Source organism: Pseudophryne corroboree, chromosome 2 (genome assembly GCF_028390025.1).
Source record: "Pseudophryne corroboree isolate aPseCor3 chromosome 2, aPseCor3.hap2, whole genome shotgun sequence".
Taxonomy (NCBI): Eukaryota; Metazoa; Chordata; class Amphibia; order Anura; family Myobatrachidae; genus Pseudophryne; species Pseudophryne corroboree.
The window spans coordinates 623453155-623479159 of NC_086445.1; the positions used below are offsets into that span (position 1 = coordinate 623453155).

The window sequence follows — 26005 nt, forward strand, 5'->3', positions numbered from 1 at the left end:
CAAATGAGAGAACTCCAGGTCCTCCTCAGCCAGGGTATCAATTTTGTAGAATTTTACAAACGTATTTGCTCCTGACCAAGTAGCTGCTCGGCAAAGTTGTAAAGCCGAGACCCCTCGGGCAGCCGCCCAAGATGAGCCCACCTTCCTTGTGGAGTGGGCATTTACAGATTTTTGGCTGTGGCAGGCCTGCCACAGAATGTGCAAGCTGAATTGTACTACAAATCCAACGAGCAATAGTCTGCTTAGAAGCAGGAGCACCCAGCTTGTTGGGTGCATACAGGATAAACAGCGAGTCAGTTTTCCTGACTCCAGCCGTCCTGGAAACATATATTTTCAGGGCCCTGACAACGTCTAGCAACTTGGAGTCCTCCAAGTCCCTAGTAGCCGCAGGCACCACAATAGGTTGGTTCAGGTGAAACGCTGAAACCACCTTAGGGAGAAACTGAGGACGAGTCCTCAATTCCGCCCTGTCCGAATGGAAAATCAGATAAGGGCTTTTACAGGATAAAGCCGCCAATTCTGACACGCGCCTGGCCCAGGCCAGGGCCAACAGCATGACCACTTTCCATGTGAGATATTTTAACTCCACAGATTTAAGTGGTTCAAACCAATGTGACTTTTGGAACCCAAAAAACTACATTGAGATCCCAAAGTGCCACTGGAGGCACAAAAGGAGGCTGTATATGCAGTACCCCTTTTACAAACGTCTGAACTTCAGGGACTGAAGCTAGTTCTTTTTGGAAGAAAATTGACAGGGCCGAAATTTGAACCTTAATGGACCCCAATTTCAGGCCCATAGACACTCCTGTTTGCAGGAAATGTAGGAATCGACCCAGTTGAATTTCCTCCGTCGGGCCTTACTGGCCTCGCACCACGCAACATATTTTCGCCAATGCGGTGATAATGTTTTGCGGTTACATCCTTCCTGGCTTTGATCAGGATAGGGATGACTTCATCCGGAATGCCTTTTTTCCTTCAGGATCCGGCGTTCAACCGCCATGCCGTCAAACGTAGCCGCGGTAAGTCTTGGAACAGACAGGGTCCTTGCTGGAGTAGGTCCCTTCTTAGAGGTAGAGGCCACGGATCCTCCGTGAGCATCTCTTGAAGTTCCGGTTACCAAGTCCTTCTTGGCCAATCCGGAGCCACGAATATAGTGCTTACTCCTCTCCATCTTATCAATCTCAGTACCTTGGGTATGAGAGGCAGAGGAGGGAACACATACACTGACTGGTACACCCACGGTGTTACCAGAGCGTCTACAGCTATTGCCTGAGGGTCCCTTGACCTGGCGCAATACCTGTCGAGTTTTTCCCAACGGTTTATAATCATGTGGAAGACTTCTGGGTGAAGTCCCCACTCTCCCGGGTGGAGGTCGTGCTGAGGAAGTCTGCTTCCCAGTTGTCCACTCCCGGAATGAATACCGCTGACAGTGCTATCACATGATTTTCCGCCCAGCGAAGAATCCTTGCAGCTTCTGCCATTGCCCTCCTGCTTCTTGTGCCACCCTGTCTGTTTACGTGGGTGACTGCCGTGATGTTGTCCGACTGGATCAACACCGGCTGACCTTGAAGCAGAGGTCTTGTTAAGCTTATAGCATTGTAAATGGCCCTTAGCTTCAGGATATTTATGTGAAGTGATGTCTCCAGGCTTGACCATAAGCCCTGGATATTCCTTCCCTGTGTGACTGCTCCCCAGCCTCGCAGACTGGCATCCGTGGTCACCAGGACCCAGTCCTGAATGCCGAATCTGCGGCCCTCTAGAAGATGAGCACTCTGCAACCACCACAGGAGGGACACCCTTGTCCTTGGTGACCGGGTTATCCGCTGATGCATCTGAAGATGCGACCCGGACCATTTGTCCAGCAGGTCCCACTGGAAAGTTCTTGCGTGGAATCTGCCGAATGGGATTGCTTCGTAGGAAGCCACCATTTTACCCAGAACCCTTGTGCATTGATGCACTGAGACTTGGCTCGGTTTTAGGAGGTTCCTGACTAGCTCGGATAACTCCCTGGCTTTCTCCTCCGGGAGAAACACCTTTTTCTGGACTGTGTCCAGGATCATCCCTAGGAACAGAAGACAAGTCGTCGGAACCAGCTGCGATTTTGGAATATTGAGAATCTAATCGTGCTGCCGCAACACTACCTGAGATAGTGCTACACCGACCTCCAACTGTTCCCTGGATCTTACCCTTATCAGGGAATCATCCAAGTAAGGGATAACTAAAATTCCCTTCCTTCGAAGGAATATCATCATTTCGGCCATTACCTTCCATACGGCAGCGTCTGAACTGATAGTGACAGTTCTGTACCATAAACCTGAGGTACCCTTGATGAGAAGGGTAAATTTTGACATGAAGGTAAGCATCCTTGATGTCCCGAGACATCATGTAGTCCCCTTCTTCCAGGTTCGTAATCACTGCTCTGAGTGACTCAATCTTGAATTTGAACCTCTGTATGTAAGTGTTCAAAGATTTTAGATTTAGAATCGGTCTCACCGAGCCGTCCGGCTTCGGTACCACAACAGTGTGGAATAATACCCCGTTCCCTGTTGCAGGAGGGGTACCTTGATTATCACCTGCTGGGAATACAGCTTGTGAATGGCTTCCAAAACTGTCTCCCTGTCAGAAGGAGACATCGGTAAAGCCGACTTTAGGAAACGGCGAGGGGGAGACGTCTCGAATTCTAATTTGTACCCCTGAGATATCACCTGAAGGATCCAGGGGTCTACTTGCGAGTGAGCCCACTGCGCGCTGAAATTCACTGAGACGGGCCCCCCACCGTGCCTGATTCTGCTTGTAAAGCCCCAGCGTCATACTGAGGGCTTGGCAGAGGCGGGAGAGGGTTTCTGTTCCTGGGAACTGGCTGATTTCTGCAGCCTTTTTTCTCTCCCTCTGTCACGGGGCAGAAATGAGGAACCTTTTGCCCGCTTGTCCACGAAAAGACTGCGCCTGATAATACGGCGTCTTCTCATGTTGAGAGGCGACCTGGGGTACAAACGTGGATTTCCCAGCTGTTGCCGTGGCCACCAGGTCTGAAAGACCGACCCCAAATAACTCTTAATAAGGCAATACTTCCAAATGCCGTTTGGAATACGCATCACCTGACCACTGACGTGTACATAACCTTCTACTGGTAGAAATGGACAACGCACTTAGACTTGATGCCAGTCGGCAAATATTCCGCTGTGCATCACGCATATATAGAAATGCATCTTTTAAATGCTCTATAGGCAAAAATATACTGTCCCTATCTAGGGTATCAATATTTTTAGTCAGGGAATCCGACCACGCCAACCCAGCACTGCACATCCAGGCTGAGGCGATTGCTGGTCGCAGTATAACACCAGTATGTGTGTAAATACATTTTAGGATACCCTCCTGCTTTCTATCAGCAGGATCCTTAAGGGCGGCCATCTCAGGAGAGGGTAGAGCCCTTACAAGCATGTGAGCGCTTTATCCACCCTAGGGGGTGTTTCCCAACGCACCCTAACCTCTGGCGGGAAAGGATATAATGCCAATAACATTTTAGAAATTATCAGTTGTTATCGGGGGAAAACCACGCATCATCACACACCTCATTTAATTTCTCAGATTCAGGAAAACTACAGGTAGTTTTTCCTCAACGAACATAATACCCCTTTTTGGTGGTACTCGTATTATCAGAAATGTGTAAAACATTTTTCATTGCCTCAATCATGTAACGTGTGGCCCTACTGGAAGTCACATTTGTCTCTTCACCGTCGACACTGGAGTCAGTATCCATGTCGGCGTCTATATCTGCCATCTGAGGTAACGGGCGCTTTAGAGCCCCTGACGGCCTATGAGACGTCTGGACAGGCCCAAGCTGAGTAGCCGGCTGTCTCATGTCAACCACTGTCTTTTATACAGAGCTGACACTGTCACGTAATTCCTTCCAACAGTTCATCCACTCAGGTGTCGACCCCCTAGGGGGTGACATCACTATTACAGGCAATCTGCTCCGTCTCCACATCATTTTTCTCCTCATACATGTCGACACAAACGTACCGACATACAGCACACACACAGGGAATGCTCTGATAGAGGACAGGACCCCACTAGCCCTTTGGGGAGACAGAGGGAGAGTTTGCCAGCACACACCAGAGCGCTATATAAATACAGGGATAACCTTATATACCGTATATACTCGAGTATAAGTCGACCCGAATATAAGCCGAGGCACCTAATTCTACCACAAAAACCTGGGAAAACTTATTGACTCGAGTATAAGCCTAGGGTGGGAAATGCAGCTCTAGCCGTACACAGCCCTCAGTGCCAGATATGCCCTCATAGTGCCAGATATGCCCCCACAGTGCTGCCAGATATGCCCCCACAGTGCTGCCAGATATGCCCCCACAGTGCTGCCAGATATGCCCCCACAGTGCTGCCAGGTATGCCCCACAGTGCTGCCAGGTATGCCCCCACAGTGCTGCCAGGTATGCCCCCACAGTGCTGCCAGATATGCCCCACAGTGCTGCCAGATATGCCCCCACAGTGCTGCCAGTTATGCCCCCACAGTGCTGCCAGATATGCCCCCACAGTGCTGCCAGATATGCCCCCACAGTGCTGCCAGTTATGCCCCCACAGTGCTGCCAGATATGCCCCCACAGTGCTGCCAGATATGCCCCCACAGTGCTGCCAGGTATGCCCCCACAGTGCTGCCAGATATGCCCCACAGTGCTGCCAGATATGCCCCCACAGTGCTGCCAGTTATGCCCCCACAGTGCTGCCAGATATGCCCCCACAGTGCTGCCAGATATGCCCCCACAGTGCTGCCAGTTATGCCCCCACAGTGCTGCCAGATATGCCCCCACAGTGCTGCCAGATATGCCCCCACAGTGCTGCCAGGTATGCCCCCACAGTGCTGCCAGATATGCCCCCACAGTGCTGCCAGATATGCCCCCACAGTGCTGCCAGATATGCCCCCACAGTGCTGCCAGATATGCCCCACAGTGCTGCCAGATATGCCCCCACAGTGCTGCCAGATATGCCCCACAGTGCTGCCAGATATGCCCCCACAGTGCTGCCAGTTATGCCCCCACAGTGCTGCCAGATATGCCCCCACAGTGCTGCCAGATATGCCCCCACAGTGCTGCCAGATATGCCCCCACAGTGCTGCCAGGTATGCCCCCACAGTGCTGCCAGATATGCCCCCACAGTGCTGCCAGGTATGCCCCACAGTGCTGCCAGATATGCCCCCACAGTGCTGCCAGGTATGCCCCACAGTGCTGCCAGATATGCCCCCACAGTGCTGCCAGGTATGCCCCACAGTGTTGTTACTTACCCCTCCATCGATCCCGCGCTGTCTTCTGGAGGGACACGGAGCGCGCACAGCATGCGCCTCTCCTGTGTTCCCTCCTGCATCTCCGGCGGCCGCGGCGAGTCTATTAAAGGAAGTACCAGTTCGTGATCAGAGGTCACGAACGGGTATTTCCTGTAATAGAACCGCCGCTGCTGCCGCCGGAGATGCAGGAGGGACACAGGAGAGCCGCGCGCTGTGCGCTCGTGTCCCTCCTTCACACTGCTGCCCCTGTCACTGTGCACTGACTCGAGTATAAGCCGAGGTGGCTTTTTCAGCACAAAAAAAAGTGCTGAAAAAGTCGGCTTATACTCGAGTATATACGGTAAGTGTTTTTCCCCTTATAGCTGCTGTATCTTTAATACTGCACGTAATTAGTGCCCCCCCTCTCTTTTTTAACCCTTTCTGTAGTGTAGTGACTGCAGGGGAGAGACAGGGAGCTTCCCTCCAACGGAGCTGTGAGGGAAAATGGCGCCAGTGTGCTGAGGAGATAGGCTCCGCCCCCTTATCGGCGGCCTTATCTCCCGTTTTTCTATGTATTCTGGCAGGGGTTAAATGCATCCATATAGCCCAGGAGCTATATGTGATGCATTTTTTGCCATCCAAGGTGTTTTTTATTGCGTCTCAGGGTGCCCCCCCCCCCCAGCGCCCTGCACCCTCAGTGACCGGAGTGTGAAGTGTGCTGAGAGCAATGGCGCACAGCTGCAGTGCTGTGCGCTACCTTGTTGAAGACAGGACGTCTTCTGCCGCCGATTTTCCGGACCTCTTCTGCCTTCTGGCTCTGTAAGGGGGCCGGCGGCGCGGCTCTGGGACCCATCCAGGCTGGGCCTGTGATCGTCCCTCTGGAGCTAATGTCCAGTAGCCTAAGAAGCCCAATCCACTCTGCACGCAGGTGAGTTCGCTTCTTCTCCCCTTAGTCCCTCGATGCAGTGAGCCTGTTGCCAGCAGGTCTCACTGAAAATAAAAAACCTAAACTAAAACTTTCACTAAGAAGCTCAGGAGAGCCCCTAGTGTGCACCCTTCTCGTTCGGGCACAAAGATCTAACTGAGGCTTGGAGGAGGGTCATAGGGGGAGGAGCCAGTGCACACCAGATAGTCCTAAAGCTTTCTTTAGATGTGCCCAGTCTCCTGCGGAGCCGCTTTTCCCCATGGTCCTTACGGAGTCCCCAGCATCCACTTAGGACGTTAGAGAAATAATGCTTTACTGTCAGTATAAATATTCAAGACAACAAACAACCTAGCCCACATTCAGGGCCCTAACTCACTTCTTCGTCCCGGACTATCCTTGGGCAGCTAGTCTGCAAACAAAGTCTCCCCGAGTCTTGCCTGCTTCTTACAGGTATATCACAATCTCCAAGCTTAGTTTGGCTGCGACATCTACTTATAAACACAGTCTCACCGGTCTGGCTTCTTTCCAGCAACATAAGCTCAGTCCCAGAGTTGGTGGTCTTCCCTATCTCCTACAGGTTTAGATATAGGCCTCCTGGCCCCCCAATGGCTTCTTAGCACAATGAGCTCTGACTAGCTTTCCCAATCCCAGTTGGCCAGGATACACAGGCCTTGACTGCAGCAGTTTTCCAGACTGACCCTTTTCTGCAGCCAATAAGTGTGAGTCTGTACTACCCCACACAGAATCCATGTGCTCTTTGCCTTCATACTGCCACTATAAATATATATCTCCAGTTGCTTATTTTTATGCTTTAGTCTCAGAGTACATTGAGACATGAAACTGCGCAAATTTCAATATATCTAAGATAGACAGATAGAATAACATCAATTCTTTTGTCATTTAAATCGTATGATTTGTTTAGCAGTGGGTCTAGAGGGGATGAGGGAAATATAATGTAATCTTGATCTTAACGATTCCACAATTATAGCAGGACGGCGTATTTTTAAAACCCATTTCTATAAAAATGCCCAGGAGAGTCATAATAACGATAAGTAATCATGACCATCTTGCCACTTATTGTATTTCTTAGTTTTGAAAATAACAAGAGCAATCCACTCAATCCACTCACTATTTCAGGAGAACAGAAATGAGCAAAAGTGTATTGCAATTAAGAAAAAAAAACAACAACAAAAAAACAAACAAACAGAGCAAGCATTTGCAATAATATTACTGTCCGGGAGAGAAAATAACTCTAATAGTTTGAGTTTTAATATCAAAATTGTTATTGCTTTTAAAATTCCACAAGTGGCATATAATGACAGCATAGCAACAGGATTCTGATTACATTGTAATAATGTGGGTTTCTCAGTCAGTCTACAGTTATAACCAGGCGATTAGGCAGCAGCACCTGGAGAAACTCCATTAACGCTGACTGCTTCCATCTCCTCTGCAAGTCATTTACAAGTATATGATCCTAATTTCTATAAACATGCTGGGGCTGAGATATTATTTGGACAATTGGGATTATTCTAGTAGATGTTTAAATGCTTTTTTCCCCCCTCCTACCGCCTCGGGCTTGATACAGATGAGAATCAAAACTGTGTTTTTCTGTTTCTGTTTGTTTTTATAAAAAAAAAGAAATAGTGATATTTTTATTTTCCCAGCGGGAAAGGGAGGGTGTATGTACATGATCTCAGTACAAGTAGCAAGTAAGCAGCAACTAAGCCAACATTAGAAAAATCCCAAGGCCAAAAAGCGAATAGCAATCAAATTGTTCCATGTAAAAATCATCCCAGGACTATTTGCCACTCTATATTCATTTTGTTATTACATCCAGTATATAAATGTAATAACATGACGTGGCATTTAAGTTTAAATATATTCTGTTATAGAACTTCTAGTACTAAAAACTTTAAATATGTATATATTGATACCTTTCATAGTGTACACATTTGCACTATAGGGGGAAGGGAGGGGGAAGGGAGAGGGAGCAGAGGAGGAAGGAAGAGAGGGGGGGGGGGGGAGAAACAAAAAGGGAAGGAAAAAACGAGATTTATGGTAAGAACTTACCGTTGTTAAATCTCTTTCTGCGAGGTACACTGGGCTCCACAGGGAATTACATTGGGGTGTAGAGTAGGAGCTTGATCCAAGGCACCAACAGGCTCAAAGCTTTGACTGTTCCCAGAATGCATAGCGCCACCTCCTCTATAACCCCGCCTCCGTGCACAGGAGCTCAGTTTTTGTTAACCAGCCCAATGCAGTAGCAGGCAAAAGAGACGACAACTGTTAGTAGCCACATACACCACATGCTCACGAGAGGAGAAGGTGTCAGTGGCTAATGCCATACCAACCCAAAGAAGCTAAGTGCGTCAGGGTGGGCGCCCTGTGGAGCCCAGTTTACCTCGCAGAAAGAGATTTTACAACGGTAAGTTCTTACCATAAATCTCATTTTCTGCCTCGGGGTACACTGGCCTCCATACAGAAAGTCATTGGGGATGTCCTAAAGCAGTTCCTTATGGGAGGGGACGCACTGTAGCGGGCACAAGAACCCGGCGTCCAAAGGAAGCATCCTGGGAGGCGGAAGTATCGAAGGCATAGAACCTTATGAACGTGTTCACTGAGGACCACGTAGCCGCCTTGCACAATTGTTCAAGGGTCGCACCACGGCAGGCCGCCCAAGAAGGTCCAACAGACCGAGAAGAATGGGCCTTTATGGTAGCAGGAGCTGGAAGGCCAGCCTGTACATAAGCATGTGCAATCACCATTCTAATCCATCTGGTCAGGGTGTGCTTGTGAGCAGGCCAGCCATGTTTGTGAAAACCGAACAGAACAAAGAGAGAATCCGACTTCCTGATGGAGGCAGTTCTCTTCACGTAGATACGGAGAGCCAGTACCACATCCAAAGACCGCTCTTTGGTAGACAATTCAGGAGAGGCCAAGGCCGGAACCACAATCTCCTGATTAAGGTGGAAAGAAGATACCACCTTAGGTAAATACCCGGTGAAAAATCAGATATGGTGACGTGCAAGACAAGGCACCCAAATCCGACACCCGTCTAGCAGAGGCAATAGCCAGTAGAAACAATACCTTAAGAGAAAGCCACTTAAGGTCCGCAGACTCAAGAGGCTCAAACGGAGACCCTTGCAACTCCTCCAATACCACCGACAAGTCCCAAGGGGCCACAGGTGGGATACAGGGAGGTTGAATCCACAACACACCCTGAGTAAACGTATGTACATCAGGTAAAGTCGCAATTTTTCTCTGAAACCAAACCGACAAGGCAGAAATATGAACCTTGATGGAGGCCAGACGAAGGCCCAAGTCCAGGCCCTGTTGTAGAAAGGCCAAAAGTTTGGCCGTACTAAACCTGTAAGCGTCATGATTGTTGGATGCGCACCAAGCAAAGTAATAATTCCAGACCCTATGGTAAATCCGAGCAGAAGCCGGTTTCCGGGCCTTCAACATGGTTTGAATGACCGCCTCAGAAAATCCTTTGGCCCTTAAAACGGAAGCTTCAAGAGCCACGCCGACAAAGCCAACCGGGCTAAATCCTGATATACATAGGGGCCCTGAACGAGGAGATCTGGGCGCTGTGGAAGTAGAAGGGGACACTATCGAGAGACCCTGAAGGTTGGAGAACTAATGCCGTCTGGGCCACGCGGGAGCGATCACAAGTAGGAGTCCTCCTTCTTGCTTGAACTTCCTTATTACTCTGGGCAAGAGTGACACTGGAGGGAACACGTATGGCAGCTGAATGTTCAATGGAATTACCAGTGCATCCACGAATGCTGCTTGAGGATCCCTTGTCCTTGCTCCGAAGACCAAAACCTTGTGATTGTATCGATACGCCATCAGGTCCACATCTGGAAGGCCCCACCTGTCCACGAGGAGTTGAAACACTTCTGGATGGAGGCTCCATTGTCCGGTGTGTACGTCCTGACGACTGAGAAAGTCCGCTTCCCAGTTTAGGACCCCCGGAATGAACACTGCCGATATGGCTGGCAGATGGCGTTCCGCCCACCGAAGAATCCGTGATACATCCCTCATTGCTATGTGGCTTCGAGTGCCGCCTTGATGATTGATGTATGCCACCGTAGTGGCTTTGTCCGATTGTACTTGAACAGGTCTGTTCTATATTAAATGCTAGGCCAAGTTCAGCGCATTGAACACTGCCCGCAGTTCCAGAATGTTTATCGGGAGGAGAGACTCCTCCCTGGTCCAACGACCCTGAAGGGAGTGAAGGGAGTGTTGCTCCAACACTGCGCCCCAACCTCTTAGACTGGCATCCATCGTCAGAAGGACCCAGTTGGAGATCCAGAAGGGACGACCTCTGCTCAATCATTGGTCCTGAAGCCACCAGCTCAGTGACAGACGGACCTCCGGAGAACAGGAGATCATGTGAGACCTGATCCGGTGAGGCAGGCAGTCCCACTTGGCCAGCATCAATTTCTGTAGAGAGCGGGAATGAAATTGAGCATACTCCACCATGTCGAAAGCTGACACCAAGAGACCTAGCACTTGCATTGCCGAGTGTATCGACACTTGCGGACGAGATAGGAAGCATCGAATCCTGTCCTGAAGCTTCAGGACTTTCTCCTGAGACAGGAACAACCGCTGGTTGTGAGTGTCCAACAACGCCCCCAGGTGCACCATGCTCCAAGCAGGGACCAGGGAAGATTTCTTCCAGTTTAATCAAGGACTTGAGGTTGAAAATGGACTGGGAGGACCCATTCGGTTTCGGGACTAGGAACAGCGGTGAATAGTACCCCTTGCCTCTCTGAGCCAGAGGCACCTGTACTACCACTCCTATGTCCAGAAGGGACTGTACCACCGAATGAAGAGTTTTTGCCTTCACCTGATCCGACGGGATATCTGTCAGGCAAAATCGATGAGGGGAACGATTCTTGAAGGGTACAGCGTAACCTCGAGTGACGACTTCCTGTATCCAGGCATTGGAAGTGGTCCTCAACCATTCCTGGGTATACCCTAGAAGTCGGCCTTCCACCCTGGGATCCCCCAGAGGGAGGCCCGCCCCGTCATGCGGCAGGCTTGTCAGTTTTGGAAGCAGGCTGACGGGCAGCCCAGGCCCGTTTGGGTTTGGGTTTATTGGGTTTGGAAGTGCGAACCTGTTGTTTCGGGTACGTCTGACCGTTTGCTTTCCGACGAAAGGAGCGAAATGGAGTACTCTTAGCCTTCGGCACCGAAGGAGCAGTACTAAGTAGACATGCTGTTTTAGCAGAAGCTAAGTCAGCCACTATCTTGTTGAAATCTTCTCCGAAAAGAATGTCTCCCTTAAAAGGGAGTATCTCCAGGGTTTTCTTAGAGTCCATATCCACAGACCAGGATCGTAACCAGTGAATCCGGTGAGCCAAAATGGACGTAGTAGAAGCCTTGGCCGCCAGAATACCGGCATCAGAAGCCGCCTTCTTCATGTAATGAGACGCTGTGACAATATATGACAAGCATTGTCTAGCATGATCAGATGCGTTGGAAGGCAACTCCGCCTCCAGCTCCTGAGCCCACGCTTCCACAGCTTCTGCAGCCCATGTCACTGCAATGGTGGGCCTATGCGCAGAACCGGTTAGGGTGTAAATTGCCTTTAAACAACATTCCACACGCTTATCCGTCAGCTCTCTCAGGGACGTGACGGTAGTTACAGGCAGAGTTGAGGATACCACCAGCCGCGCCACCTGCTAATCCACTGGCGGGGGTGTTTCCCAATTTTTACTTAGCTCCGCAGCGAGGGGGTAGCGAGCCAGCATCTTCTTGTGAGGCGTGAATTTCTTTCCTGGATTTTCCCAGGATTCCTGACGTATGTCAACTAAATGGTCAGAGTGAGGTAAAACTTGTTTAACCACTTTCTGAAGTTTAAACCTGTCTGGTTTCTTAGGGGCAGCATCAGGCTCCGGGTCATCATCAGCTTGAAGAATGAGCCTGATAGCCTCCAACAAGTCAGAAACATCCACCTGTGAAACAACTTCCCCATCAGAAGCATCGGGATCAGAATCTGTGGGGTCAGTATAAACGCCATCTTCATCAGATGAGGTGTCTGGGACAGTGGTGGATTGTGAGGAAGTAATTGCCCGCTTAGAGGACCCCTTGGTCTTAGGCGGGCGAGGGTTAGACTTCTGAGTAGTCAGTGATTGGTTCAATTGCTGTAACTGATTGGACAGTTGATCTGCCAACGACGGGTTAACCGCGGGAACCATAAGCGGTTGTATCGGCACAGGAGGTCCCAAAGGGGGCGTTAGTCTAGTTACCAGCGTATTCAATAGCGTGGAGAAGGTAGCCCAAGGTGGGTCATTTTGAACCCCCGTTGCTACAGTCCCACTGGGGGGTAAGGAATCCCCAGAACCTGAACCCTCAGCTGCTATGTTATCCTCAAATGTGTCTGCAGCGTCAACACCATGCAACGTGGGATCAGCCCCAGCACCGTTGCCCTTTGTAGCTGACATAATCAAAAGCTCAATGCAAGGCAACACAGTACAATATCAGCAGCACAGTACCTGACAAAACCCCCTGTGCAGTGTATTTCAGCACAAACAGGGAATTCTAGAGGTATATGGAGACTAAAAATCACAGAGAAAAATACACACTGAGTATATCCTGTGAACTACCTATATTAATGATAAACCTGACGCACTTAGTCCCCTCAGGTTATAGAATATAGAGATAGCAATCTGAGTGAGATACACAAAATGGAGGTCACACAGCAGCTATATGCATACACACACACACACACACACACACACACACACACACACACACACACACACACACACACACACACAGTTTGTACAATGCAGATTATGACATGCAATAAAACTGCACTGGACTAGCAATACATAGTAGAACTAAGTATAGCTATACACTCAATAGATATAACAATGCACAGTAAAGACTGGATGTATATCACAGGGTACTTGTACTATATAACCCTGACTAAATGCACTTTTTCTTAACCAACACTGTCAGCAGACATGTAGAATACTTAAGTGTCCTGTAAAATGCACAGCGCTGACAGGCAGGCGGCTTTACAGAGGAGGATTTGCCCAAACAGTCCCAGGATCAGCTCAGCTTGTCCTAATGGCACCCAAAGGTTGACAGGGAGTGAGGGAGAGAGAAATATGCAGCTCCAGGGTGGGAACATTTACTCTAAATGGCACCCTGGGGCTGGGGGAGGGGCTACAGGTCAAAGCCTTATCCCCCTGCTGGACTTCACCACCGGGTACTGGGGGCTTAAATAAACGGTTTTATGAGAGAAAACTGACCTGTGCCCATGCCCTGGTGGTCTAGTGGGGTCCCTGTACTACCACAGTGTCCACGCCAGCGTGCGCGACCTGCCTCCCACCGGCGGCGCGGGATCGCGATTTACAGCGGGTCCCGCCGGGGGGACCCACTTACCTCCTCCCTGAGTGCTGCCAAGCGATCCAGGAGAGTAGCGGTCGTGTGTGACTAACAGGAAGAAAAACGGAGCCTCCGCTGTAGGTACCCGGCAACCAGGGCGCGGGAGTGTACAGCACCACTGGGGGAGGTGATGGAGCTGCAGCAGGAGATGTCCGACTGATATCCAGCACTTACAGTCCCACTGCTGCAGCCCTTGAAGTATTCATTTTTCTTTAAAAAGTTTTTTTTACTAGGGCTGTTGGAGCAGCTTCACTGTTGTATGCCTGCTTCCTGCATTGCACTAACTACAAAACTGAGCTCCTATGCACGGAGGCGGGGTTATAGAGGAGGCGGCGCTATGCATTCTGGGAACAGTCAAAGCTTTGAGCCTGTTGGTGCCTCGGATCAAGATCCTACTCTACACCCCAATGTCATTCCCTGCAGCAGAAAATAAATTAAAGAAATGTTGTTTTCCTTATTTAACATGTATGATAAATGTTATTATGTAGTAAATTGCTCACTGTTATGTACAGTAGTATACAGAGGTGGCCTGGGGAGGAAAAGGTGTAACCCGAGTATAGATAATCTGGCACAACAGCAAGCACACAGCGCAGAGGAAAGGAGATCAAATTTGATGGAGCAAGTTTATTGGGTACTAGCTAGTCTGTGCCTACATCGTACTGTACTTAATGATTTAATTTTTTTCTTTAAACGCTAGTTCATCACAGATGGGATTAATAGTGACAACAGCAGCGTAGGAAACCACTTGTGAAGCCAAAGTGAGTCCTGATAAAATTCACTTAACACTTAGTAGCAACTGAGAGTTGTGTGGGAGTGGGTAATTTTTGGGGGTGATGGAGAGGTACCATGATGGATCTAGAAAGAAATCTAGGTGATTTTATTTTATAACTAATAAAATGGCTAATCGGTGTTTTGGTAAGACTGATTTAAAAATAATTCTTTGAAATTTAAATGACAATTATTTTTGTATTTTTTTATAATGTGCGTAGTTCTTTAAGTTGGTTTGGACAAAGCTACACTATTATTCTCCTATTCTGATGAAATAATGGTGTTTGGGCATAATGTAGGGTGAAGTGCCAAGCACTTTAGAATTATTAATATTTTAATAAAAACTATTTAAATTCCCCTCCCACACATTTTTATTACATAAGCATGGGGTCAATGTACAGGATACTGGCTTTGTATCTATGGCAAAACCCGCTCAATTATTAATTAGAAGTTCAGAATTATTAGTCTACTTTATTTATATGGCACAACAAGGGTTCCACAGCACCAAACAAAGTACATAAACAAGTGAGCAGAACAAGAAAACAGTGACTTACAGTACAAGACAATGCAGGACAGGTACTGTACATATAAACATTTCCGCATCAGCGGTCACGACTAAAAAAAAAAAAACATCAGGAAGACAGAGACAGAGGGTTAGGTGCCACTGTAAAGAGCATGTGTAAGCAGCCGGAGTCTTACCCCCGTTTCTGGTTCCTGTGGCCTTCCTGCTGGCTGGTGTGGCTGCGGCGGATAGAAGCTGCGGCAGCAAGGTCCTCCGGTGCGGCTGCCGGGTGTCTGGAGGCCAGGGTCCGGATCCTGGAGAGCGGAGCATGGCAGACGGAGGTGTCTGTTTCCAAGAGTTCTGTTGCTGGAGAGCAGCATCTGGGAGGCTGAGGCAGTGGCTGTGTGATGCTTCCACATGTGTTCTCTGTGCAGGGAGCCGCCATGTTGGAGACCAATCCAAGCCAATAGGTATAACAGTTCGCATCCAGCCAATCCGGTGCAGTCTTCCATATAAAAAGGGGTTGATGCTTAGTCATGGTGCCAGTTCTTCAAGATACTTGCTGTTGTGAGGTGCTCAAGCTCTGTGCTCCCAGGTTAACCCCTGGTATCCTGGTTCTGTTGTGGCCGCCCGGTTGTCAGTTCTGTTATTGCAGTCCTTTGCTCCCAGTCCACCTGCTCATGCGGTTCAACAGCTGGGTCCTCTATCTGGTAGAGGGTCTCTGTTTGCTGATGGTGCTCACAGCGATTCTCTTTTCAATTCAACTCTTCATTCAGTGTTCTTCAGCATCGTTTACAAATCATAAGTCACTTCTTCATTCAGTATTCTTCAGCATCGTTTACAAGTCATGAACATTTCGTCTTTCAGAATTCACTAAGACTTATCTCCTAGTCTATGATTGAGGTCTCAGTAAAGCTGAATTAATCTTTCTTCAGTGTATCGTTCTCGTTCATTGTCCTCATTGCCTGCCCCTCTACATCTTCAGGCCTAAGTCTTCAATCCATGAGTAACAACTACATTCAGCCACCTTGTTTCCTTCCTTTGCCGATAGCTGCTCCCTCAGTCAATTATCAGTCGTCACATCCCCAACTCAAGCCAAGCGTGACAGCATGGAGTAGAAGATAGTCGAAAGCTGGGTACGAGTGCGCATTGTCAGCGACATAGTGGGTACACACTGGATGGATTTTAAAAATTTGTCATTCCGATCTGTCGGAATTGGGGCAAATCATTTTTAAAAAATCATCCAATGTGAACCCAGCTTAAGAGTTGTATCCTATTACATGTGCCAATTTCCTGCACGGTAAAAACAGGCGATTTAGCCAGATAGTACTCTCGGGTTATCCATTTATAGCCCATTTTTACCGTGTGGTAAATGACCCGTTATCAGCCCATAACACATGGAATCTGGGATAAGTTCAAGGACCCATGTGTTATCTGCCGAAAAACGGGTCTCCTGGGGCTGCTTATCCGAGATTCTGCTTCCATAATCCTTGATAAGTGCCGACTTACAAGACCAATTGAATAGCCCCAGGGGGATCCATTAACTGTGGTAATTTACTGTAGCTAATAGGATACCGCCTTAAGTAACAGAGGGAAAAGCACATGAGGGGAGAGGGCAGACAAACAGGGGTGATACAGATGGGGTAGACAGTGAGCGTGGAACAGAATGTAAAGTAGCACTAGTCTGTAGAAAACACTGCTACTCAGAGGGTTCTGTGGCATTACGTTGACAAATATTACAGCTGTTTTACCTTTCTCTTTCCATAATAAATTTTTTTCTACATTTATGAAGACTACATTAGCCAATGTAGTCTTTTATGTTAAATTGCAATTGACAACTGCTGATACTCCTAAGCACAGGGGAATCCTCTCAGCATCCACTACACTTACCTCTAAGCCAAGGCTAGTGTCACACAGCTGTTTGAGAACACTGTGCTTTGCCAAACAGAAAAGCTCAGTGTTTTAAGCTGCCACACTGATTCACAGCAATTAAGTGAAAACTCTGGTTCCCTGTCATAAGGTAGGACTCTGCTGAGAGAAAGCTGCATGCAGAGCACTCACAGCTGTGTTTCACAACAAGGGCTTCTGAACACTTCTGAACCTGGTAAAGCGCTGCATCCCAAAACACCTGGACGACCGTTTATTTGTATATTTTTTTATGATTAAACTGCCGTGGTAGGGTCTAAAAGTAATACAGTAGTTTAAAATGTATATTCATATTGATAGCCATGAACCTATCCAGACACAAAAGGTAATCAGAAATCACCAAGTACTTAGGTCTTTGTTATTCTGAATAGGTGTAAGGAAAATTTCTCACCATGGATTATCGCAAGAAGTAGCAAAAGATGCCTATGTATTTTATCTTTTAGATCGCCATTAGAGATTAAATGCAGATATTAATTATGATTGTCCTCACTCATGGATATTTCTAGCAGCATCTCCTCATTATTTATTTTTTTTCATATTTTTTTTTAACAAGAGACTTCACGATACTCTGGGGAGATATTCAAATGGAAAAACGGGGGGGGGGGGGGGGTCATTTTTACCAAATGTTTTACTCTCCCTATCCAATTGTACCCCAAAATCCTAGATAACTGCTGGCATCAGGGCCTAATTAATATCTGGGGGGGGGGGAGTTGTTAGTTAGCCATGGTAAATAAAATATCCTCCTCTGTAAAAATCTTTGATTTTATGTGGGAGAATAATACATGGTTGTATTATGGTGAGGAGAGTATTAGAGGCTAATAAAGAGATTCTGCAGCTGAAATACCCAACACTAATGTTGATAGGCATTCAATAACCTGGACAAAGATTAGGAGAGAAAGGGGTTAGCATTACTGGACACCGTTTTGAATATGAACCATGACTGAATAGGGTCCATTAATAATTACTCTAGCCCCACGGGTATACATGACCTTGCTCTTATCTGTCCAGTGCAAGTTAGACAGTGAAATCAAATATTTAATTGGTTCAAAACAATGCTTCCCTTCTCCCCAATAATCTCCACATGTTCATCATCATATTTAATAGGCCTGTTGTCAAACATAAATTCCCCACCCCCAACACTGGCTTTCCATACCCAAGGTGCAACCAGAGCAGTCAAGGTGGAAAGTATAAGTGTGAATAGTATACTGCATGTAAAAGAGTTTTCCATAGTCACACTTCCCACCTTGACTACTACAACTCCCTAACACCTCCTCTGCAGACATCTTAAGCCTCTCTCCAAAGTAATATAGTTGAATTCACATGCTCTTAGAACTACCTCATAGATAATCATATATTACTCCGACCAAAATAAAAAACTTCTCAGATGCCCATTTATGGAAGTCTCTGCAAAGCTCTATTGGACTCCTCAGCAGGGGCGCAGCCAGAACTTTGTGGGCCCCATAGCAACATTTTGAAGAGGCCCCCGTCCCAATGCTTCTAGAGAGACACTTTTCTGCCGCAGTTGTTAATTTTATGCCCTATAATAGTGCCATAGTTAATTTTCTGAACCATAGTAGAGCCTTATTTAATGTTATGCCCCATAGTAGTGCCCTAGTTTTTTTTATGAATTGCAGTAGTGCTTAAGTTCACACTAGGTCACATTTCAGAGCTGCCAGTACACATTATGCAGCACAGTACCCCCAATTCACATTATGATATATAGTGCTCCCCATTCATATTGTGCCTCATTACAGTGCACCGCTTCATATTCTATAACATTAAAATGCCCTCCAGTTCATTTTATACCAAACTACAATGAGCAGGTCCAGGGGCATACCTATATATATTGTAGGCCCCAAGGAAAAAGTCTGAAAGGACCCCTACGTACCACTCAATGGTGAAAAATGTATATACTGTAACACACATAACTGCGACATGGAAGGTGGGCCCCTCTCAGCTCTGGGCCCCATTGCAGCTGCACTGCTTGCACCTATGCTAGCTACGCCCTTGCTCCTCAGCATTCAAATTTTAATAGCTTTCTGAAAACCCATGACTTTATTAGAGCCTATCTTAAACAACCAATGCTACTCAAGCTAGTACACCCTTACAACTGTCACAATCTCCATACTAACCCACACTCATTCAATTTGTTTCAGCGCTACCATTTCCCCAACAGATAGAATACTCTCTAATGAGCAGGGCCCTCTCTACTCTTTGTCTTTACTAGAGACATATCAGGAGCTAATATAACCTTGGATGACACAACTTCACCTCCCCTAACCCCCCCCCCCCCCCACCCACGTGACCTCATGGCCTCACAAAGGGCGGGCTGGAACTAGGAAGCTAAGCACAGGGAGCATTCTGTGGTGGCTCTGCAAACCAAATACAGACACCACCTCAGCAACAGCGGTGCTTCCTCCTCAGCAGTGCACAGTCTGCAGTGCACTAACCACAAACATTTAGTTATGGCCCTGGTCAGTGACGAACCCAGGGGGGGGGGTTTCCGAGCACCCAGAAACCCCCCTCCACTAAAAAAAAAAATATTCCCCCCCCCCCCCTCCCAAGCTGCATGAGTATTATTAATGGCTGTCTAGAGTCCTCTGCAGCCTGCTGTCTTCCTGGTGGCACTTGTAAGTGCAATAAAAGTTTACTTTATTTTAATTATAGTACATATATATCCATGTGCATACATATATACACATGTATATACATACATACATACATACATATACACACACACACACACACACACACACACATATGATATATATACATGTGTATATATATATATATATATATATATATATATAGACAAACAGTCCCTTCCCACCTGTGGCTCAGGTGTTGTGTAGAGAAGGAAAAGGCGGCACTCCAAGGACTTGTATAACAAACTTGTATTCAAAACATAGTGAAAAAAACAAACCAAAACAAAAGTACAGGTGTCTTACTAAGACACCTGTACTTTTGTTTTGCTTTGTTTTTTTCACTATGTTTTGAATACAAGTTTGTTATATAAGTCCTTGGAGTGCCGCCTTTTCCTTCTCTACACAACACCTGAGCCACAGGTGGGAAGGGACTGTTTGTCTGCATTATCTTTTGGAGGGCACCCAGGCGTTATTCTACTTATCAGAGTGCCGGATATTTCTTTTTTGTATATATATATATATATATATGTGTGTGTACTGTATGTGTGTGTACATATATATATATATATATATGTATGTATGCATGTTTAATATGCTATGTATATGTGTATATGTATATATATATATATATATATATATATATATATATATGTGTGTAGATATATGTATATGTATATGTATATATATATATACACACACACATACACAGACACACTAGTTTTACGGACCCAGCATATACTGGGTCACCTCAGTCCCCACCCCCCCCCCCGTGATTGGCTCCGCCCAGTTCTGGAAACCCCCCCCCCCCCATGCAAATCCTGCGTTTGCCACTGCTGGTTTTTACATTTGCATTTACTGGGCGGTGTTCAATTCTTTTCACCCCCTTCCACACCCATTCTGTTTCTGCTGATGGGAGCGGTATAATAATTTCAGCTCACTACCCCCTAGGGTAGCGAGGGTGCCCAACCCTTTACGCAGCTAAACTTGATTACTATGGGCGCAATATGCGCGATAACAGGGATTCCTTTAGAAGGGATTTTGGGCATGATATATCATTTGAATACCACGTTGTCTACTTTATTTGTCCCTGTCTTCTGTATGCTTTGCATTCCTCACTGTACAGCTCTGCAGATCATTGTGGCACCTTTCAAGCGAATGACAAGTATAATACTGTCAGCTACTTTTTAGGTCAGCATTGTAATACTATATTTAGCGGATAATCATAAATAGTAAAGGTTTACATAAAAAGAATGGAATATAATTGAATAAATAAACAGTTAACACAAATTATATGTCATCCATGCATAATTTATCTATTCTTTTATGACAAAAGTTCTGTATTTTTTCATAGCACAAAAAAGAAAAAACACATCAATCTAATACATTTAAGCAACTAAATGTGTTTAATTTATTTCCTTTTTAGCAATGGCTGTAACATGGTTACCTTTACATTACTTACTTTGTTCTGTGTGAACTCCCGGAACATGGCAGCCAATCCATCATCTTCAGTGTCACAATCAGTTTTGATGGCAATGTTGAGGATATGGATAGGCTCATCCCGGATGCTCTATACAAGACACATAAGCATGTATTCATAATAAATACTCTAAATATAAAGAGTCATTTATTTCAAGTTGTTTTGTTGTAAAGGTGGAAAAATATACTATATATAAGTTCAAAGTTCCACATGAAATAGCAAATAAAATATTAAACTAAAAGAAAATGAATATGGATATCAGTTTTACTCAGTCGGCGGATATGTGCGTCGACGGACAAGTTGGTAAAGTGTATCCAGCCTAAGTGTCTATACAGGCATCGCTTAAAAAACATCCTTTACAGTGTATTGTATATTTCACATACAGATGCGTCCTCAAGCATCTTTGCTGCAATCTTGCCGAACAGCCCCTCTTTTTTGAATCTTTTTTTTTTCTAATATGCATCTTCGGGGGAAATTTACTAAAGGTCAGTTTTGGCTGAATTACTTTTTTTTACGAAAAAGACACAATTTTGCTAATCGCAAATTCACTGATCTATTGGCATGGAAGTTGCATGTCAAACGCGACTTTGGATTCCAAATCGCGATAAATCACCATCACAAACATCATCAAAATAACATTGGTGTCAATGGAATTCGCACATTTATAAATGCACACAAATTCTCCCCAAAACTGCATCAAAATCGCACCTCAGTGCACAAAACCAATGCACCGTTTTTTTTAGGGAGGCGTTTGATATGTCGGCTGTCAGGATCCCGGCACTCACCATACAGACGCCAGAATCCCGACAACTATTCTCCCTCTTGGGGTGTCCACGACACCCCTGAGGAAGAATAAATAGCCTTGTCCGTAGCATGGAGAGCGCAGCAAGCTCGTAGGCGGCACTTTTGCGCTCACCCTGCTGCCTGCATGCCGGCGGTCGGGATCCCGGCGTCAGTATGCTGGACGACGGGATCCCAAGCGCCGGCATAACATACTGCACCAGTTTTTTTAATGTGTTAACATGTGAAAAACATTTTTTTGCCTAAGTTCCATAAAAAGCCCCAAGAACATTACACAAAAATCGCACCTCAATGCATCACTTCCAAAAAGCAACAGGTGTAAACCATTATAGTTAAGCCTAAACCAAACAGGATGCTAATAAAAGCCCACCAAGCTATTGTACCTGCAGCACTCACTTTCTGCTCACAACCAAGGCAGAAGCAGGTTATGGAGCAGTCTGGATGCAAGCAGTGATTTCATGTGGCCTGCACCAGCTGACTGAAAGGGCCCAGGAGCAAGAAACAGAACACAGGGCCCAGTAGGTTGGAATGCGTTTGGGGATTTTATCGCTTTACTTCGACTTGTGGTGCAAATTGAGGTGTTGGTTTGTGTTGGCATGCGACTTCTGAGGCATTCTACTGCAATTTATTGCAACTTATAGCACATTCAAGTGTGACTTCTAAAGAGGATTCCCATGCGAAAAACCACAAAACCGTCACACACACCAAAATTCAACCACATACATCATCAAAAGACATGACGCAAGGCAAAACACTTGTTCGTAAATGCACGATTTTTGCGATTATGGGCGATTTGTAAACTCTCCCAACAATGATTCTTGGTAAATTTTCTTCTTTGTCGCAACTAGGACGCACCAGGAGATTGGTGATTAATTTGATATGTGACAACTGGATTATGTTTTTGCGACAGAGTCTCTGTATCTGCACATAAAGTGCTACGAAGCAGCAGCCACTGTTTTTTTCTATTGCTTCTATGGTGTCAGCAAATCTGGCACGCCTGTGTTGGAACATGACTACATAGCATGCAGTGGGCAAAAAACAATTCTCAGTAACTGTCCCCGACAAATGAAGAAAGTTAAGACTGGAAATAATGTATTCCTAGTAGATCCTCTTTGGTATACAGGACTGTATTTGGAAACCTCATGTTATTCCTAATATGAAAACAGGAACACATTATTCAACATACCTTATCCACCCTGGCAATGCCCATCTAGAGCTGGCCACATCTTCAAATGTGAAGGCCATGCTCGTAATTGCCATATTAAACTAAAATAATTCCTTGAAAACTTTTAACTATTTGGTGATTGAACCTGTACCCACTTTTTTTTTTTATAAGATGAAAGCTATATGATGTATACCATTTATATGTCATTGAGCATATACTTTAATTTACCCATTTGATTACAATCTGATACACATACTAATTTCCGTAAAATCTTTTCATACCATAGTTCATTAAATCTAGCCTTTTAAGAAAAATAAAAAAGGAAAATTCAGATATGCACAAGCTTATAATACATAATTATAATACATGGGGCCGGATGTAATGCTGCCTGAGGTTGGTGTCCGTGTGGGATGCCTGATGAACTTGGACGTTTTTTTAAAGGGACAATCAATTAAAAGGCAAAACCATGCCTTGTAAGTGATTGTCCCTTTAACAAAAATGTCAGCGTTCAGACGGCATCCCGCACGGCCGTCGAAAGCGGGCAGCATTACATCCGGCCCATGGGGTTTAATCCTCATGGCTGCAAAGGGGCCACTTTAAGACATACAGCAAATCATGTTATCGAGCCTTAAAATATCAATTATTTACATTACAATGATACATATATTAGCACTTGCCTACACTATATGATGTTAAGCTATCACTAAAAATATTTGCTAAGTCAAAATACAAGATCTACAGTGTTGGCTTTGATCGTGGCCTGGATTTATGGTAAATCTATGGTAAAGTTTGTGGCCAATAAATATGCCTACAATTCTACTTCTTTTTTTTCATGTATTTGTTTTATATACAGTACTACATAACATTTTAGAAATATTAGAAATACCTGCCTATAGTTTCTATTGGCTAGATATACACTTTATCAAAATCTGTCTAATATTACCTGCAGCTAAAGACTCTGTTCAGTAGAAGAGGGACTGCATGCTCTTCGTGGTGGAGATTTCACACCGGCTTATGTTATGGCCAGATAATGTGGCTAGATAGGCATATTGCATATTAAAAAATCTGCATTTGTTCCTCAACAAATTTTTTTTTTTTTTTTAAGTGTATTTCCTTTCTTTTACAAGGCCTTCCTTTCCCATGATATACGATTATTAGGTTATAACAACCTCCTACATTTGACGTTGGCAGCGCGTAGCCCATGAAGTATGTCATGTATATCAGCTTTCGGGCCAAGGGTGGCAGTATTTCTGAAACAGCGCAGTTTGCAAACTGTTCGCACGCTTCTGTGGTGAAGGTGTATCGTGACTAGACAAATGGCACCATTGCGAATAACCAACGTGGAAACTGTGGAGCAACACGTGCCACTGATGTGAGAGGTGAACATGAGATACAAAGGTCCGACCTACATGCTACAGTGGAGCAGTTAACCTGGGGGCTACCAGACATGTGTCTAAAACAACAGTTCATCCTGTCTAGCTGCTGTCTGTGCTGCACACAGAGGTTTCTCTGGCTATTAGCTGGTGGTCATAATAATGTGACTCGACTGAGTATATTACGAAGCTGTCCAGTGTCAGCCCTTTTGTCTCTTTAAAAAATAAAAGAGCCCTAACTAACTGCATACCAAATGAGAATTTGCCTCCACCAAACAAGTTAACTGAACACATGACAAAAAGACAGTAACATAATGCTACTGAATATGCACCTTATTGTCATCTTCATCATAGAGGGAAGGATGGCCTGCTTCAGGGAAGATAGGACTTTGCGGAGGAGAGTCTGAGAAGCAGCTCATTACATCATCAAACATTCTAAAACAGTAAAACACAAGACATTAAGAACAACAGCAACACATCATGCATATTCTGACAGTTCAGTGTATATTACACATTAAATTCAGTTTTCAGTTTTAAGTAAATACAGTATATAGCAACTAAAAAAGGTCATAGTGCTTGCAAAGTGCTTTCTATTACCCCAATCGCCAGCAAATCTTGCTCAATGTCAAAATGTTTAAAGAAGTTAACATTTGTAAAGCCTTAGAGGCTGGCATGCAGAAAACTTGCATTAATCTAGTCAGCCTTTATTAGGCAAATAACAGAAAAGCTTATGACGTCAGCAATGAGAGCGCTGTAATCGCCTCCCTTCCCAGGGGTCGTGCATCTGCACACATGGAAAGACAGATGCCACAATCATTGATTCAAGAGAAGACAGTCCCTGCTGGGCCGTAGTCGACAGTTATGCTTAATTCTTCCTGACATTTCATTCCTTACTGTGCAAGCAGATTCCTATATTCCCTGCTCCCAAAACAGGCACCAGCTCCCACAACCAAAATGAATGCAGTGAGGGATGCAGAAACAGATGATAAGAAGGAACATTAGCAGTACCCATTGAAAAGCTTTAAAAATAAGAATTTACTTACCGATAATTCTATTTCTCGGAGTCCGTAGTGGATGCTGGGGTTCCTGAAAGGACCATGGGGAATAGCGGCTCCGCAGGAGACAGGGCACAAAAAAGTAAAGCTTTACTAGGTCAGGTGGTGTGCACTGGCTCCTCCCCCTATGACCCTCCTCCAGACTCCAGTTAGGTACTGTGCCCGGACGAGCATACACAATAAGGGAGGCATTTTGAATCCCGGGTAAGACTCATACCAGCCACACCAATCACACCGTACAACTTGTGATCTAAACCCAGTTAACAGTATGACAACAGAAAGGGCCTCTTAAAGATGGCTCCTTAACAATAACCCGAATTAGTTAACAAGAACTATGTACAAGTATTGCAGATAATCCGCACTTGGGATGGGCGCCCAGCATCCACTACGGACTCCGAGAAATAGAATTATCGGTAAGTAAATTCTTATTTTCTCTATCGTCCTAAGTGGATGCTGGGGTTCCTGAAAGGACCATGGGGATTATACCAAAGCTCCCAAACGGGCGGGAGAGTGCGGATGACTCTGCAGCACCGAATGAGAGAACTCCAGGTCCTCCTTTGCCAGGGTATCAAATTTGTAAAATTTTACAAACGTGTTCTCCCCCGACCACGTAGCTGCTCGGCAGAGTTGTAATGCCGAGACCCCTCGGGCAGCCGCCCAAGATGAGCCCACCTTCCTTGTGG

General features: G+C 45.8%; 1 protein-coding gene across 1 annotated transcript in view; it reads right to left on the minus strand.

The window, feature by feature from the left end:
• The window catches only part of ACACA (acetyl-CoA carboxylase alpha), an 848870-nt gene that overhangs the window by 467394 nt on the left and 355471 nt on the right, over positions 1-26005 (minus strand). The window contains exons 27-28 of the mRNA XM_063951842.1: positions 24600-24702; positions 20911-21018 (exon numbers count right to left, since the gene is read on the minus strand). Of these exons, the coding sequence (XP_063807912.1) occupies positions 20911-21018; positions 24600-24702 (211 nt within the window). The remainder of the gene's footprint in view (positions 1-20910; positions 21019-24599; positions 24703-26005) is intronic.